The sequence below is a fragment of the Aquarana catesbeiana genome, linkage group LG01 (assembly GCF_042186555.1).
Source record: "Aquarana catesbeiana isolate 2022-GZ linkage group LG01, ASM4218655v1, whole genome shotgun sequence".
Lineage (NCBI taxonomy): Eukaryota > Metazoa > Chordata > Amphibia > Anura > Ranidae > Aquarana > Aquarana catesbeiana.
In genome coordinates, this window is record NC_133324.1 from 521,198,702 (window position 1) to 521,217,143 (window position 18,442).

Here is an 18,442-nt window from a genome sequence, read left to right on the forward strand (position 1 = left end):
AGTCCAATCAGTATAATCAAACACAGCTGGACTCAAATGAAGGTGTAGAACCATCTCAAGGATGATCAGAAGAAATGGACAGCATCTGAGTTAAATATGAGTGTCACAGCAAAGGGTCTGAATACTTCGGACCATGTGATATTTCAGTTTTTCTTTTTTAATAAATCTGCAAAAATGTCAACAATTCTGTATTTTTCTGTCAATATGGGGTGCTGTGTGTACATTAATGAGGAAAAAAATGAACTTAAATGATTTTAGCAAATGGCTGCAATATAACAAAGAGTGAAAAATTTAAGGGGGTCTGAATACTTTCCGTCCCCACTGTATAGCTGTTCGTGAAATAGGTGATGGGTGGTGGTAAAAACTGCCGACTGACCCATGGTTTTGCTACTCCCCTGCTTCCCACCTGAACTGTAAAAGAACAGCCTAATTGAGCTGTTCACATGCTGCAGCATTTTTAAATTGGGCTGCATATTTTGATAAGTGGCAAATTTATCAAACTCCCCCATTGAGTTCGATAGGGCCATTCTGCAATTGCATGCAATGCACGCGTTTGCTGCTCGCTAGTGTGGCATTATAGAGGTAAATCAGGTGGTGAGATGGCGATCTAGCACCTCCTCACTGCTTGTCAAATGCCCTCTGAAAAGCCATGTGACTGGAAGAAGTAAGCCTGAGATAGGTACATCAAGGATTTCTGCAGATCATGAGCTGGAGTGAAGAATGGGCCCACATCTCCTGGTGTGGGAGAGCGTTGGGATGTTTCCTAGGCAATGCTCTCCCACTCAAAACTGAGCCTCCCTGCTGTACCTATCAACTCCTTAGGCTCTCTCCATAAAGTTTTTGCAGTTGTCCACATTGACATCTGTCAGCATGCCGTTCTGGGCCTGTCTGCTTTCTCATTGATTGGGACAGCCAAAGGGCCGAATGAGGCCTAACTAAAGATCTATATAGGGCAGGGGTATTGCATTCAAATTCATGGAGGTTCAATTCGCAAAATTTCTTCCAGCAGGGGTCCGAATCAAATGTTTGTGCAATGACTCAGATCCTTCACATCGCAACTGTCTCTTCCTGTATCACTGTCCCTTCCTTAGAACCCCCCTGCATATTATAGTTCCCTCCCCTTTACATTTAAGAGCCTCCACTTGACACCACGGTCTCCCCTTCACAATAGTGTCCTCGGTCCCATTAGTGTACTCAGCACCCCTTAACATTACCCCCCCAGCCATATACTAGGCACCTGTTCATATCACCACCCTTTATAATAGTGCCCCTCTGCCCCTTCACATCAACCCTTCCCCACCGTATTGTCCTCTATTCTCCCCCCACCCCCCGCACAATAGTGTCCTCTGCTCTTGCGCCCACACAGTAATGTCCTTTGCCCTCTGCCCCCCCCCCAAACACAGTAGTGTATTCTGCCCCCCCCCCCCCCAAACACAGTAGTGTCCTCTGTTACACAACACCCCCCCTCCCCCCCCAGAAGTGTCCTCTGCCCCTCCATATTAGGAATGTACTCTGCCCCCTTCACTATCTTACCTTTACACAGGTACATAGCAGAGCAGGAGGCAGTGCTGGTTGGAGAGCGGGAGCTGCCGGAGTTCACTTTTTAACCAGCAGGTGATTGGTTACTAGGACCTCCCTGCAATCTAGGAACCGGTAGCTCGCACTCCTGTCTTCTGTCCTGCCTCCCGCCCTCCACTTCGCTGTGAGGCAGACAAAGGCATCAGAGGCTGGGTGGGGGGGGAAGACCTGGCTCCTAAATACTGCAACAGTCTGGATGGGACAGTGACTCGGTCCATATCCGTACCACGGTCCCCCATTTAGTGATGCCTGATATAGGGGAATCGGCTCATCCTTCCTTGTGCTGGTGAGCCCTCTAGTATCCTAGAATTCTGTTCGGCTTTCCCACTGCCTGGCCACACTGTTTGCTCATTTTGCAATCATGTCAAATGAGTACTTCTAAATCTTTTTCCTTTTGTAGTGGTGGCTAACACTGAACTGTCGTGGCATGTCGTCTTGGCATGTAGCTTATAGACATGGGTGCCAGGGATCACGTAACCCCTGTGCCCATATGCAAGAGTTACATTATCAGTGACCAAAAGAGAAGCGTTGTAGGTCCCAGAATATTTGGCAAGCAAGATGGAGGAGCTTGGTCATGTCATCGGTAAAAGGGGGCACTTTAGGAGGCCATGATGTTCATTTCTGCACATTGCATGCTTAAATGGGTTTTAAACCTATGTGTTCTTTTACCTTAATGCATTAAGGTGAAAAAACACCTGCCAGTGATCGCCCCCCCAGCCCCCCCGTTTTGCTTACCTGAGCCCTGAAACTTCACCCACGGGGACGTGCTTTCTCTCTGCCTGGGGTTCTCGGCTCTTGATTGGATAGTTTGATAGCAGCGCAGCCATTGGCTCCTGCTACTGTCAATCAAATCCAATGATGCGGGGGGCGGGGCCGAGTCCTGCATTCGGCCTCTATGGACGCTGATTCCTGGACTCGGGAGTGCGCCCGCAAGGTGATTCCCCGGGAGAGTGCTTCTCACAGGGGGTTATCTGATGTGGGGAGGAGCCGCGTGAGCCTCTGGGGGTAGTAGTTTCAGGGCCACTCTGTGCAAAACGAGCTGCACAGTGGAGGTAAGTATGATATGTTTGTTTAAAAACAATTACAATCACTTAAAGCCCACTCTTACCCAGCAGAATTTAGTTCTGCTTCAATAAAATTATCACAATTGCAAGTGTCATCAGTTTGTGAAAAAGGTATTAAGATTTGGTAAGCAGTAATGTATAAAATGTAATTTCTTGTACAGGATACAGGCCTATGAAAACAAAAATGAAAAGTCAAGCACAACCTCCATAGAGTAGTAAACAAGGTGAATAATATTAATGATTAAAATCGCACTCACAAAAGAGCAGCTTGTGCAAAGCGGTAAAAGTCAAAGCTGCTGCCTCTGGAGCCCAGAGCCACTGTGGAATTCCCCTGCTTCAGCCCTAAACAGAGGGAGAAGAGCACAGGCATGAGGAAGCTGCTGCTACAGGAAGACAACCGACCAGGAATGGAAGCCAGAGTCCGGATGGAGAGGATGCCTGACACCGCTGGGAGTGTGCTGAGAGATAGGGACGTGTTTCAAAGCATGTCGCTTCTTCCTCAGCCTGCATGGCAAAGGCAGCAGTTTTGCCTTTTTCTGCTTTGCACAAGCTCTTTTGTGAGTTTGTTTTTAATTATTAACAAATATTGTTTACTACACTATGGAGGTTGCACTTGTCTTTTCCCTTTTTGTTTTCAGTGTCACAGCAATCACCCATGGCTGCTTCAACCTGCACCTTCTAGCTAGTAATCAGTGTCTTTCAGTTTTTTACTTCATAACGTCTGCAATTATCTTTTATGGTTTGCTACATTGCCGCACATTTTCCTTGAGTCCCTTTTATTCATACCAGTACGGTCATTGCCACCACACTTGGCACATTTTATACAGGCTTTGCTCTCTGAAGAGCATTCTGCAATGGATCTCTTTTTAGAGGGCATTTGACAGATTGAGAAGGTTTTATGTAGCCTGACATTTTTACATTTTATACAGGCCTTGTGGTGGGCTACATAACAATCCTTCGGGGGGTTATGCACTGCTGGGCAGTTTTCCCTGTCCAATGCTTTTCCTTTCAGGATACAGGCCTAGTCTTAAACTGGGTTTTGTGCATCTACAGTGGATATGAAAAGTCTACACACCCTGTTAAAATGTCAGGTTTCTGTGATGTAAACAAAATGAGACAAAGCTAAATAATTTCAGAACTTTTTCCACTTTTTTAATGTGACCTATAAACTGTAGAACTCAGTTCAACAACAAACGGAAATCTTTTAGGTGGAGGAAAGTAAAACTAAAAAAACTAAAATCATGTTGCATAAGTATGCACACCCTTAAACTAATACTTTGTTGAAGCACCGTTTGATTAAATTACAGCGCTCAGTCTTTTTGAGTATGAGTCTGAGTCTATCAGCATGACACATCTGGACTTGGCAATATTTGACCACTCTTCTTTGCAAAAACACTTCAAATCGGTCAGATTGTGAGGGCATCTCCTGTGCACAGCCCTCTTCAGATCACCCCACAGATTTTTCAGTCGGATTCAGGTCTGGGCTCTGGCAGGGCCATTCCAAAACGTTAATCTTTTTTTGGTGAAGCCATTCCTTTGTTGATTTGGATGTAGGCTTTGGGTCGTTGCTAAAAGAGGAAGTTCCTCTTCACGTTCAGCTTTCTAGCAGAAGCCTGAAGGTTTTGTGCCAATATTGACTGGTATTTGGAACTGTTCATAATTCCCTCTACCTTGACTAAGGCCCCTGTTCCAAATGAAGAAAAACAGCCCCAAAGCATGATGCTGCCACTACCATGCTTCACTTGTGGGTATGGTGTTCTTTTGGTGATGTGCAGTGTTATTTTTGTGCCAAACATATCTTTTGGAATTATGGCCAAAAAGTTCAACCTTGGTTTCATCAGACCATAACACCATAACAGTTCCCTAACCTGAGGGAGGAAGTGGAGACGGATCTCCTATCACAAATTGGATTAGCAGCAAGGATGGGAAGTGTTATCATAATGGGGGATTTTACTTATCCAGACATAGACTGGGCGGAGGGAACCGCGCATTCATTTAAGGCTCGCCATTACCTTAATGTCTTGCAGGACAATTTTATGGGTCAGATGGTAGATGCACCAACTAGAAATAAAACATTACTGGATCTACTGATTACCAACAATACAGACCTGATCACGGATGTGGAAATACGGGGCAATTTAGGTAACAGCGATCACAGGTCAATTAGTTTCAGTATAAATCGCACAAATAGGAAACATGAAGGGAACACAAAGACACTGAATTTCAAAAGAGCCAACTTCCCTAAACTACAAACCTTGCTAAAAGGCATAAATTGGGATAAAATATTAGGAACAAAGAATACGGAGGAGAGATGGGTTTGCTTTAAGAGCATATTAAATAAGGGCATTAGCCAATGTATCCCATTGGGTAATAAATTTAAAAGAGCGAACAAAAATCCTGGATGGCTTAACTCCATGTAAAAATGCATATAAAAGCAAAGGAGAAGGCCTTCAAAAAATACAAGGTTGAGGGATCATCCTCAGCATTCAGACTTTATAAAGAATGCAACAAGAAATGTAAGGGTGCAATTAGGACGGCTAAGATAGAACATGAAAGACACATAGCGGAGGAGAGCAAAAAAAATCCCAAGAAATTCTTTAAGTATGTAAACAGTAAAAAAGGGAGGACAGACCATATTGGCCCCATAAAGAATGAGGAAGGACATCTGGTTACAAAGGATGGGGAGATGGCGAAGGTATTAAATTTATTCTTCTCAGTCTTCACGAGTGAATCGGGGGGCTTCAGTAACCAAAACTGCAGTGTTTATCCTCATGACACAACACAGGAAGCACCTCCATGGTTAACAGAGGACAGAATTAAAATTATACTTGAGAAACTTAACATTAATAAATCACCGGGACCAGATGGCTTGCATCCGAGGGTACTTAGGGAACTCAGTCAAGTGATTGCTAGACCGTTGTTCCTAATTTTTACAGACAGTCTATTGACTGGAATGGTACCAGCTGATTGGAGAAAAGCCAATGTAGCACCAATATTTAAAAAGGGCCCAAAATACACCCCTGGGAATTACAGACCAGTTAGCCTAACATCAATAGTATGTAAACTCTTGGAGGGGATGATAAGGGACTATATACAAGATTTTAGTAATAAGAACGATATCATTAGCAGTAATCAGCATGGATTCATGAAGAATCGTTTTGGCCAAACCAATCTATTAACCTTCTATGAGGAGGTGAGTTGCCATCTAGATAAAGGAAGGCCCGTAGACGTGGTGTATCTGGATTTTGCAAAAGCATTTGACACAGTTCCCCATAAACGTTTACTGTACAAAATAAGGTCCGTTGGCATGAACCATAGGGTGAGTACATGGATTGAAAACTGGCTACAAGGGCGAGTTCAGAGGGTGGTGATAAATGGGGAGTACTCAGAATGGTCAGGGGTGGGTAGTGGGGTTCCCCAGGGTTCTGTGCTTGGACCAATCCTATTTAATTTGTTTATAAACGACCTGGAGGATGGGATAAACAGTTCAATCTCTGTATTTGCAGATGATACTAAGCTAAGCAGGGCAATAACTTCTCCGCAGGATGTGGAAACCTTGCAAAAAGACCTGAACAAATTAATGGGGTGGGCGACCACATGGCAAATGAGTTTCAATGTAGAAAAATGTAAAATGATGCATTTGGGTGGCAAAAATATGAATGCAATCTATACACTGGGGGGAGAACCTTTGGGGGAATCTAGGATGGAAAAGGACCTGGGGGTCCTAGTAGATGATGGGCTCAGCAATGGCATGCAATGCCAAGCTGCTGCTAACAGAATATTGGCATGCATTAAAAGGGGGATCAACGCAAGAGATAAAACGATAATTCTCCCACTCTACAAGGCTCTGGTCCGGCCGCACCTGGAGTATGCTGTCCAGTTCTGGGCACCAGTCCTCAGGAAGGATGTACTGGAAATGGAGCGAGTACAAAGAAGGGCAACAAAGCTAATAAAGGGTCTGGAGGATCTTAGTTATGAGGAAAGGTTGCAAGCACTGAACTTATTCTCTCTGGAGAAGAGACGCTTGAGAGGGGATATGATTTCAATTTACAAATACTGTACTGGTGACCCCACAATAGGGATAAAACTTTTTCGCAGAAGAGAGTTTAATAAGACTCGTGGCCACTCATTACAATTAGAAGAAAAGAGGTTTAACCTTAAACTACGTAGAGGGTTCTTTACTGTAAGAGCGGCAAGGATGTGGAATTCCCTTCCACAGGCGGTGGTCTCAGCGGGGAGCATTGATAGCTTCAAGAAACTATTAGATAATCACCTGAATGACCGCAACATACAGGGATATACAATGTAATACTGACACATAATCACACACATAGGTTGGACTTGATGGACTTGTCTTTTTTCAACTTCACCTACTATGTAACTATGTAACACATTTTCCCACATGCTTTTGGGACACTTCAGATGTGTTTTTGCAAAATTTAGCTGGGCTTGGATGTTTTTCTTGGATTTTTTTTTTTTTGGATGTAAGAAAAGGCTTCCGTCTTGACACTCTACCCCATAGCCCAGACATATGAAGAATACGGGAGATTGTTGTCATCACATGTACCACACAGCCAGTACTTGCCAGATATTCCTGCAGCTCCTTTAATGTTTCTGTAACCCTCTTGGCAGCCTCCCTGACCAGTTTTCTTCTCGTCTTTTCATCAATCTTGGAGCGACGTCCAGTTCTTGGTAATGTCGCTGTTGAGCCATATTTTCTCCACTTGATTAAGATTGTCTTCACTGTGTTCCATGGTATATCGAATGCCTTGGAAATTCTTTTGTACCCTTCTCCTGACTCCCCCCCCCCCCCCCCCCCATCCAAGCCCGATTAAACACACAAACACATTTGCAAAAACACATATAGAGAGCATTGATCTGCTATGACATTTTGTTGCGTGTGGCAGCCCAAACAAATGGCCACTGTGACAATTGAGCAGTGCCTTGACTGTTAACCGCTTGCTGACCACCTCACGTATGAGTTTGACGGCAGAGCGGCTCTCCTGCGCCGGATCACGTACCTAGTTTGTTATCAAGCACTTCTGGCTAGGGGGCGTGCCAGTTGTGGTGTAATTTAGTCAAAGCACAAACTGATCGATGGGTGCTGGCCAATGGTTGACTGCCGGCACCCGCTGATCAGCGAGGGGGAAGACAGGACAGAGCTCTGTCAATGTAAACAATCCAGAGCTCTGTCCTGTCAGTGGGAATGTGCTGATTTGTGTTTTCCCTGCAAAGCAGAGAATAAAAATCAGCACATCCCTTAGTAACAGCACCTCACAGTAAACACACCAAGCACTGTTGGGCACACATTTAACCCTTTGATCGCCTTAGATGTTAACCCCCTCCTAGCCAGCGTCATTAGTGCAGTGACCGTGCATATTTTTAGAACTGATCACTGTATTTGTGTCACTGGTTCCCACAAAGTGTCAGTTAGTGTCAGACTGCCCGCCATGCTATCATAGTCCCGCTATAAGTGTCTGATTACTGCCATTACTAGTATAAATAAATAAATATTCCAGTATACACTATATTGTCAAAAGTATTTGGATGGCTGCCTTTACATGCACATGAAGTTTTATGGCATCCCAGTCTTAGTCCGTAGGGTTCAATATTGAGTTGGCCCACCCTTTGCGGCTAGAACAACTTTAACTCTTCTGGGAATGCTGTCCACAAGGTTTAGGAGTGTGCCTATGGGAATGTTTGACCATTCTTCCAGAAGCGCATTTGTAAGGTCAGGCACTGATGTTGGGCGAGAAGGCCTGGCTCGCAGTCTCCGCTCTAATTTATCCCAAATGGATTGAGTTGAGGTCTGGACTCTCTGCAGGCCAGTCAAATTCCTCCACCCCCAAACTCACTCATCCATGTCTTTTATGGACCTTGTTTGTGCACTGCTGCGCAGTCATGTTGGAACAGGAATGGGTCATCCCCAAACTGTTCCCACAAAATTGGGAGCATATAATTGTCCAAAATGTCTTGGCATGCTGAAACCATAACAGTTCCCTTCACTGGAATGAAGGGGCCCAAGAACTGAAAAACAACCCCACACCATAACCCCCTCCCCTCCACCAAATGATTTGAACCACTGCACAAAGCAAGGACCATAAAGACATAGATTAGCGTGTTTGTGGTGGAGGAACTTGATTTCCCTGCACAGAGTCCTGACCTCAACCAGATTACCTTTGGGGTGAATTAGAGCAGAGACTGCGAGCCAGGACTTCTCCTCCACATCAGTGCCTGACCTGACAAATGCGCTTCTGGAAGGATGGTCAAACATTCCCATAGACATACTCCTAAGCCTTGTGTACAGCCTTCTCAGAAGAGTTGAAGCTATTACAGCTGCAAAGGGTGGGCCAACTCAATATTGAACCCTACGGACCAAGACTGGGAATGCTTTTAAAGTTTGTGTGCATGTAAAGGCAGGCATCCCAATACTTTTGACAATATAGTGTATATGTGTGTGTAAAGGCAGTCGTCCCAATGCACTTCGTATTATAGTGTGTGTGTGTATATATAATATAATTATATAACTTGTACAACAGTGTACATTTGCTGTCCCCTCAAAATAACTCCACACACAGCCATTAATGTCTAAACTGCTGGCAACAAGAGTGAGTACACCCCTAAGTGAAAATGTCCAAATTGGGCCCAAAGTGTCAATATTTCATGTGGCCATCATTATTCTCCATCACTGCCTTAACCCTCTTGGGCATAGAGTTCACCAGAGCTTCACAGGTTGCCACTGGAGTCCTCTTCCACTCCTCCATGACATCATGAAGCTGGTGGATGTTAGAGACCTTGCACTCCTCCACCTTCCGTTTGAGGATGCCCCACAGATGCTCAATAGAGTTTAGGTCTGGAGACATGCTTGACCAGTCCATCACCTTTACCCTCAACTTCTTTAGCAAGGCAGTGGTCGTCTTGGAGATGTCTTTGGGGTCATTATCATATTGGAATACTGCCCTGCGGCCCAGTCTCTGAAGGGAGGAGATCATGCTCTGCTTCAGTATGTCACAGTACATGTTGGGGTTCATGGTTCTCTCAGTGAACCGTAGCTCCTTAGTGCCGACAGCACTCATGAAGCCCCAGACCATGACACTCCCACCACCATGCTTGACTGTAGGCAAAGACACACTTGTCTTTGTACTGCCCCTCACCTAGTTGCCTGCACACACGCTTGACACCATCTGAACCAAATAAGTTTATCTTGGTCTCATCAGACCACAGGACATGGTTGCAGTAATCCATGTCTTTAGTCTGCTCATCTGCAGCAAACTGTTTGCGAGCTTTCTTGTGCATCATCTTTAGAAGAGGCTTTCTTCTGGGATGACAGCCATGCAGACCAATTTGATGCGGCGTATGGTTTGAGCACTGGCAGGCTGACCCTCCACCCCTTCAACCTCTGCAGCAATCCTGGCAGCACTCATATGTCAATTTCCCAAAGGCAACCTCTGATTATGACAGTGAGCACATGCACTCAACTTCTTTGGTCGACCATGGCGAGGCCTGCTCTGAGTGGAACTTGTCCTGTTAAACCGCTATATGGTCACTGTGCTGCAGCTCAATTTCAGGGTCTTCGCAATCTTTTTATAGCCTAGGCAATCTTTATGTAGAGCAACAATTCTCTGTTTCAGATCCCCAGAGAGTTCTTTGCCATGAGGTGCCATGCTGAACTTCCAGTGACCAGTATGAGAGAGTGAGAGCGAAGATGCCAAATTTAACACACCTGCTCTCCATTCACACCTGGGACCTTGTAACACTAACGAGTCACATGACACAGGGGAGGGAAAATAACTGGGCCCAATTTGGACGTTTTCACTTAGGGGTGTGCTCACTTTTGTTGCCAGCGGTTTAGACATGAATGGCTGTGTGTTCAGTTGTTTTGAGGAGACAGCAAATTTACACTGTTATACAAGCTGTACACTCACTACTTTACATTGTAGCAAAGTGTCATTTCTTCAGTGTTGTCACATGTAAAGATATAATAAACTATTAACAAAAATGTGAGGGGTATACTCACTTTTGTGAGCTACTGTATTAAACACCCAAAGCAAGATGTAGATCAGCCCCGAGAAGAGGAAGAAAAGTTTGGGAAGTAGGTAAGTAACCATACACGTGGATAGGTGGCCCATAGCCAACACTACAGACTAGAAGTAACCAGTGAAAAGACATATAGCCAAAAGTAATCAAAAATTACCTTATGTTAGGTGATACAACAAAGATCCGAGTGCAGAGTAGCCCCGCTAACCAGAGGAAACAAACGAAACCATGGGAGAGTGTGATGTCACAATGCAGGTGGTCTATATACTAACAATATGGCCAAGGGTGACTCCCAACGTCACACCAGCGCACGCAGAGTGTTTGGCTCTCAATAATACTCTGTTACTTTTACCTTTGTTGAGTATATATTGTGGTTTACCCAATGTAAGCTATGCCTCTCATTTTAAGTCCCCCCCCCCCTTTTGTGTTATGAATAGGAATGGAGATTCCTAGCCCCAATGTAGGAGGTGCCCTACTCCTAGCACCAAGCCTCAGTTTAGGCAGGTTTCTCTTTTAATGTCCCAAACTTCCCTCTTTTTTGCAATTTGTAATGCATAAATGTTCCTATTATTTAGTTGTAATTGTTTTCTACTTTTAGACATATAAAGAGCATTTAGAGGGACAGAAGCACAAAAAAAAAGAACTTTCAGTCACCGCCCAGATTCCTGCAAGAGGTGCACAAACACAATTGCAGTGTCAGCTCTGTGATATTTCTTGCACTGGACCAGATGCCTATGCTGCACACATTAAAGGCGTCAAGCATCAAAAGGTAATCCTGTAAGACAGATTCTTGCTTTATCTTTTTTTATGTATCTTCATACAATACTAATAGTACACTTAGAAATTTCTAAACCATTTGTTTTAAAAAATGCAATTAAAGTTCAAAAAATAAACAGTAGTTTTTTCTGCATTTGAGTTTCAGCCAGTCGCAGTGTTTTTTTTATATTTCATTGAAATCTAGTTAACAACTAGATGTAATTTATCTTCTCAAATGGTGGAAAGGTCTCTGCTTGCCATTTGGTAAAGACACAATATTTTCCAGATGGCATTTTACCACCTGATTTTTAACAGTATGCTCAATTCATTCAAGGCATATAAAGCTTCCTACAGTATGCTCAATTCATTCAAGGCACATAAACCTTCCTATCTGTAGCTTGTGTTTTTCAGCTGCAGTAATGCAGTAGTGATGCAGTAATCATCGTAAAGTTTTATGATGTCATTTGTTGCCTTACTGTATATGCACTTCCTATATTACTGTAAATCTCCACATTCCGGTGTCAGTTTTTTTGTATTCAAACATGAGGCATGCAACACACACACACAGCATTGGCTAAAGCAGTATTAAACCCCAAACCAAAAATGTAATATATTGCAGCTTACCAGTCATTAGATGTGTTGCCTGCATTAGTTTTATTTTTTTAGGACTTTTCCCCTCTGTTCTCACTTGGTAATCTGGCCAGTGACATGTCTCCTGTATTAGTGTCATCACTCTGGATGATAGGGCACAGGGAGCACCTTTGGACAGCAGCGTTGTCAGTTTGGGGGGAGGGGAGTGTTAGATGTACTTGCAGATTTAAATACATTAACACATTGAAGCTTAACTCCAGCTCACTCTTTATAAGCAGTTAAAGCAAGGTTTTTTTTTTACTATAAGGATAAAGGTTATACATAAATAAAAGCTGATCATTGTAGGCACTACTGTCAGTGTTAAATGGTTTGCCTCAACTCTCTAACTGCTACATCTGCAAGAGAGCTTGTTCTTTTGAAAAACAGACTTGCTGGCAAGATCACAAGGTGAAAATAAGGTAAAGAAAGCATAAAAAAGAAAGGTAATGCAGCCACCACATCTAAGAATTGGTAAGCTACAAAATGTTTGCTTTTGGGTTCAATACCGCTTTAATGCATGCCCTCTGTAGTCGAAGAACTGACACTTGCTGTGAAGAAACGATATATCCCACAATCCCTGAGTATCTCAGTCTAGTGCCCTTCAGGTAAGAGCTAATTAATTAGATCTGACACAACAGGCAGAGCATTTAACAGAGAGATCACCATGCAGTATTTCATCACAATAGTATTCCCACATTTGTGATGCAATCGAGCAAATGGTGAGGCATGGATTGTGATATGAAACAAGGCATTGCTTTTCCCTCAAGCTAATAGGAAAAAGCTAGATGGATTAATATATGGACATAGGGGAATCAGTCGGGTATGACAGTACAAACTGCAGCCACAACATGTGAGTCCAATGCCTTTAAGGTAAAGTATATATTATTTTTGACACTTATTTTCATCTCTCATTGATGATCATTGCTGAAATGAGATCATTTAATGGCAAATAATCACTTTTTAACCTGGGTAGGTATGCACTGCAGAGGTCCATCAAATTTACTAACAACCGGTCTGCAATCTTCCTCCAGCTCCAGAGGTAACACTTGCGGAAAAAGAATTAAAATACCCCTCATGGTGTAATATTTCCACAAACATATCCTTTATTTAACCAAAAATTGAGTAACAGTGCACCAAATGTCATTGCCCCCTTTAGGATAAGCATTGGCTCCTCAAATATGCATAGCTTCCGGTTCTGGGCGTGATGACGTCCCATGGCCTCGCCACTGACGTGTTTGTCACGTGATCAACGCCTTTATAAAAGGGACTGTGTGCTCTGGTTTTAAGTGCACCTTTCTTGTGAGTGTTACTCAATTTTTAGTTAAATAAAGGTGGTGTTTGTGGAAATATTGCACTATGAGAGGCATTTTTATTCTCTTTTGGTGGGTGTTAAAGTGTTACATTTACCTTACCAGAGTGTGGATCAAACATTGAGGTAAGCAGTTGGTATTTAATGGAGGTGGTATACATTGGTGAAGTATGCACTGATACTTTGAAGCATGCACGGCAAGACTGCACTATATAATATGATGGAAGAATTTTTTTAGAAAATATAAGGACTCAGAATAATTTTGTTTTGCACATTTGGATATTGTAACAGAAATATTTACTTCAAATAATCACATTTACACGATTTTGTTGCTGGTTGCACAGAACTTTATTAACTTACTGCAATTATTATATTTATAAGATTGCACAGATATTCAAATTTTTACGCACCACTTTTTGATATAACATGTACATAGTGTGTGTGTGTATGTTTAATAATTCTCTTGTTCGTTGGAGAATACAGCTTTGCTTCAGATAAGCACCAACTGGGTATATTGCCACCTGCAGGAGTAGGATGATAGGTGCATGAAAATAAGACTAGCCAGAAAGTGGCCCCCCGGAGGCCAAAACCCCCTCTACAGCTGTGGACAACTCTGTTATTGGCCTAGCATCTAGGAGTTACAACATTAGATTTTTCCTCTGTGAAATCTCAAGGTTTTTTATTTCTAGAAGCGTGTCACTGGCTTAGTGAGGTTATACAATATAGATCCTGGTAGTACCCCCAGTTGCAGTCATCAAGCCCATGCGGTTTCTTGCTATGTGCAGTTCAGCTGCAATGGTCTGGTTTTTAATGGACAGCCTATGGGGTTTTTTACCCTGGGGGACACATATGACTGATCAGCCTGGTAGTCTTATACAGTGCCCCGCTGCCCACAGTGCTGAGGTTAGCAGATGTACAGCATACAGTATATCTGGCCTTAGAGGGAAGCCTGGCCCAGGAAGTGATATAAGATTTCAGAGATTCACGCAAACCTCCTCGCAGTGCCCAAGAAGAACAGAATTTGTCCAGATCTGAATCTCAAAACCCTAAATATTTATGTCAAGATGCAAAAGGTCAAGTCAAAGTCATTGCAGACAGTAGCGATGTCCTTGCATCAGGAGTATTTTCTGGCATATATAGCATGCCCATGTACCTATTTACTATGGGGAACCAGTGGTTCTTACACTTTGCGGTAGGGTGGGAGCACTACCAATTTGTAGCCTTGCCCTTCAGCCTAGTTACTGTTCCTCAGGCGTTTACTAAAATGTTGGTGCCAGTCTTAGCTGCTTGAGGTTGAGAAGGATACCAATATCTGGACGTCCTTATATTGCGGGTAGAGTCTCTTTCAGAACTAGTGTCCAGCCTGTTGTCACCATTCGCAAACTAAAGGCGTTTGGGTGGATCCTGAACCTCAAGAAATCCTGACTGTTTTTGTCACTTTATAGTGAAAAAATATATAATCAGCGCAATAATCAATATAATAATGTGAAATCGATATGTAATGTAATGTAATTAGCCTACTAATAGGCTTCATGTGATTGCTGCCTACACCACTTAGATTGTATCCACATGTAACTCTCAATATATCAAACGAAACAAAATATAGTGTAGCGCAACCATAAACAAATACAAATAAAACAAGTCCAAATATAACAAAATTCCACCGTTGTGCAACTTTCGGTGACAGTTCATAAATTTCCAGTGACTTCAGTGAACACCACCTCTAGCTGGAATGCCTGCTCACCTCCAAAAGTTGACCCCAGTACAGAGTCCTTTTCAGGACGTTTTCTCCTTTCACATCATGATTGTTGATATGCATGTTTTTTCACATTTGTATGCGAGTATTTTATCCCTAAGTTACAATTTTTATAAAAGTTATTAGCAGAGAACACTATGGTTTGCCTTTCTTTTATATGGCCATACATGACTGAATGAGATCCTGGGAGGAGGTCTGTGCACTGTGATGAAGATTCATGTTCCCGAAAAATCCTGAGAGAAATTACACTAAGCGTGTGACTCTGCAGTGGGAACTACATAGTGAGAACCCAGGAGGAGGTCTGTTTTTTCCAGGAACACCAGGAGGAGGAGGAGTTTTCCCAAGGCATCCTGAGAGATAGATATAATCACAGGTGTGTGTGTCTCTGTAGTGGGTTCAAATTTTGGAGGTGAGCAGGCATTCCAGCTAGAGGTGGTGGTCACTGGAAAATTTATGAACTGTCCCAGCGGTGGAATTTTTGTTATATTTGTACTTTATTTATTTATTTCAGGTACTTGTATAGCGCCGTCAATTTACGCAGCGCTTTACATATACATTGTACATTCACATCATTCCCTACCCTCAAGGAGCTTACAATCTAAGGTCCCTAACTCACATTCATACATACTAGGGACAATTTAGACAGGATCCAATTAACCTACCAGCATGTCTTTGGAGTGTGGGAGGAAACCGGAGTACCCGGAGTAAACCCACGCAGGCACAGGGAGAACATGCAAACTCCAGGCAGGTAGTGTCGTGATTGGGATTTGAACCAGCGACCCTTCTTACTGCTAGGCGAGTAGTTGTATTTGTTTATGGTTGTGCTACACTATATTTTTGTTTTGTTGCCTTTAATACAGCTTCAGATTCACCTACTACACTTGTGCAGGTGGTCGTTTATTTCCCAAGGTATTGGGTTTCATTGTAGCATCCTTTGAGGTGATTCTCTATGTAAAACATCCCTCCAGAAATATGCAGCAATGAGATCATTTCTCAGTGGAACAAGTCTCCTTGTCTGTGGACAGAGAAATCAAGGTAAGTTTTGTTGTTTTCATAGTAGGTAAGGTTGAATCTCAAACAAAGGAAAGGAAATACTGGCTCCCTTATTTCTTCCCAACTCAGCGCTATGTAGTTCCAGTCTATAGACTCACAGGGCAATGATATTGTGATTGCTCACAATGCAAAATAAATTGTGTTAGCTGCCACTTAAACTTAGAACAACAAATGTATAAAAAGGATAAAATGATTTGTCGAAGTTAAAACCACAAAAGAACATCCCATCCAAGCGGCGCTTCTGTCAAAATTCTAAATAATGACTCATCAGCATATATGATATTATACATGTGATAATGATGACTAAACAGTGAATAGTGATAGCAAATAGAGAATGGAAGTGAATGGATTTGAAGATCAAGTCCGTGGCAAATTTTATATGAAGGCAAAGAGGGGAAATGTTCGGATAGTGCACCAATCACCCTATTCCACACAAGTGCTCCACACGTCCCTTTGGGGTTCAAACTCACCACAGAGTTGTAAATGTAAGGCATTCATGATATCCCGCTAGTCTCCTGCGAGGGCCAGCTTGGAAGTTCACATTATCAGAGTGATCCTGGGGGATCCTGACCAGCACAAGAACTTCCGGGTTCTTTGGTAATCCAATCACTCTGGTGATGTGAATTTCTGAGCTGGCCTCGCAGGAGACTGGCGGGTCATCGTGAATGCCTTACATTTACAACTTTGTGGTGAGTTTGAACCCCAAAGGGGCGTGTGGAGCACGGTGTGTGGAATAGGGTGATTGGTGCACTATCCGAACATTTCCCCTCTTTGCCTTCATATGAAGTTTGCCACGGACTTGATCTTCAAATCCATTCACTTTTGTATCTGTTTGCTATCGCTATTCACTGTTTAGTCATCATTATCGCATGTATAATATCTTATATGCTGATGAGTCATTATTTAGAATTTTGACAGAAGCACCGCTTGGATGGGATGTTCTTTTTTAGGTAAGGTTGAATAAAGACAATAGTCCATCCAGTTAAACCTGTGTATGTGTGTCATTGTCGATAATGCTTTCACATATCCCTGTTGTATTCACTAAGATGCACATCCAAGAGTCTTTTAAAACTATCAATACTCTCCGCTGACACTATTAATTGTGGAAGAGAGTTCTACACCCCCTACGCATCTTAAGGTTAAACCACTTCTCCAATCTCATTGTGTGGCCCCGTGTCCTCTTATACTCCGTCTGGAAATTTTTCTTCCTACGCTGGGATCACCATTGAGGTATTTGTATACTGCTATCATATCTTCTTTCAAGCGTCTCTTCTCCAGGAACAATACATTTAGTGCTTGTAATTATTCCTCATAATTGTGAGGTCCTCCAGTCCGCTTATTATTTTATTTCCCTTCTCTGGACTCTCCCCAGCACATCCTTCCTGAGGACTGGTTCCTGCTGAACCGTCTGAGATTCGAACCATCTATGGCCTGCTTTATTGATTTTCTGTTTTATTTGCTTACCCCATTTTGGCACTGCTTTGGAACATCCCAGTTGTTGATACTATAAAGAATAGCTGTGTCCTCCAATGAGCAAAAGAGAAAATAGGATTTTTGTACTCGCTATAAAAACATTTTCTCTGCGTTCTTTGGAAGACACCCCTCAATCTTGCTGTTGCCTGTTTGTGGAAATATTTTCGTTCTTGTCATTTGCACTATGTCATGTAACTGACTTGTCCATAGCTGTAGAGGGTGTTTTGGCCACCAGCGTTGGTCGCACCCTGGGCTTTCTAAACCCCCCAAGTATCCTACTCCTGCATGTGGCAATATACCCAGTTGATTATCTAAAGCAGAGATGAGTTCTCCAATGAACATAGAGAAAATAATTTTTCAGTGAGTACAAAAAAAATCCTCTTTTTGTGTGTTTTACTTACGGTTAACTCAATCATAGTTCATCGCTTGCTTTTCTTATGCTTTTACAGGTTGTGAAATTGCACACTAGATTAGGAAAGCCAATTCCTGATGCAGAGCCTGTCATAGCACACACATCTGGACCACCCAGCAAATCCACAACATTCACTTCCACTGGAACGCAAAACCTAGAAAATTCACAGTCCCTTGAATATTCCGCCAACTCTGAGTCATTACCTACAGGTAAGTGTCAACATGTAAAATCCAATAATGGCTACTTAAATCTTAATTATTTTAAACTTGAATAATTTGAACTTCTCATATGATGAAAAAAAATACATGTTCAATTCAGAGCTATACAGTCATGGCTAAAAATATTGGCACCTCTGCATTTCTGTCAGCTAATGC

The 18,442-nt window shown here is 42.7% G+C and overlaps 1 protein-coding gene across 1 annotated transcript in view; it reads left to right on the forward strand.

Annotated features, from left to right (window-relative positions):
- ZFR2 (zinc finger RNA binding protein 2) overlaps positions 1–18,442 on the forward strand; it is a 324,702-nt gene that overhangs the window by 105,760 nt on the left and 200,500 nt on the right. Inside the window, exons 5-6 of the mRNA XM_073594216.1 lie at positions 11,278–11,448; positions 18,106–18,277. Coding sequence (XP_073450317.1) covers positions 11,278–11,448; positions 18,106–18,277 — 343 coding nt within the window. The remainder of the gene's footprint in view (positions 1–11,277; positions 11,449–18,105; positions 18,278–18,442) is intronic.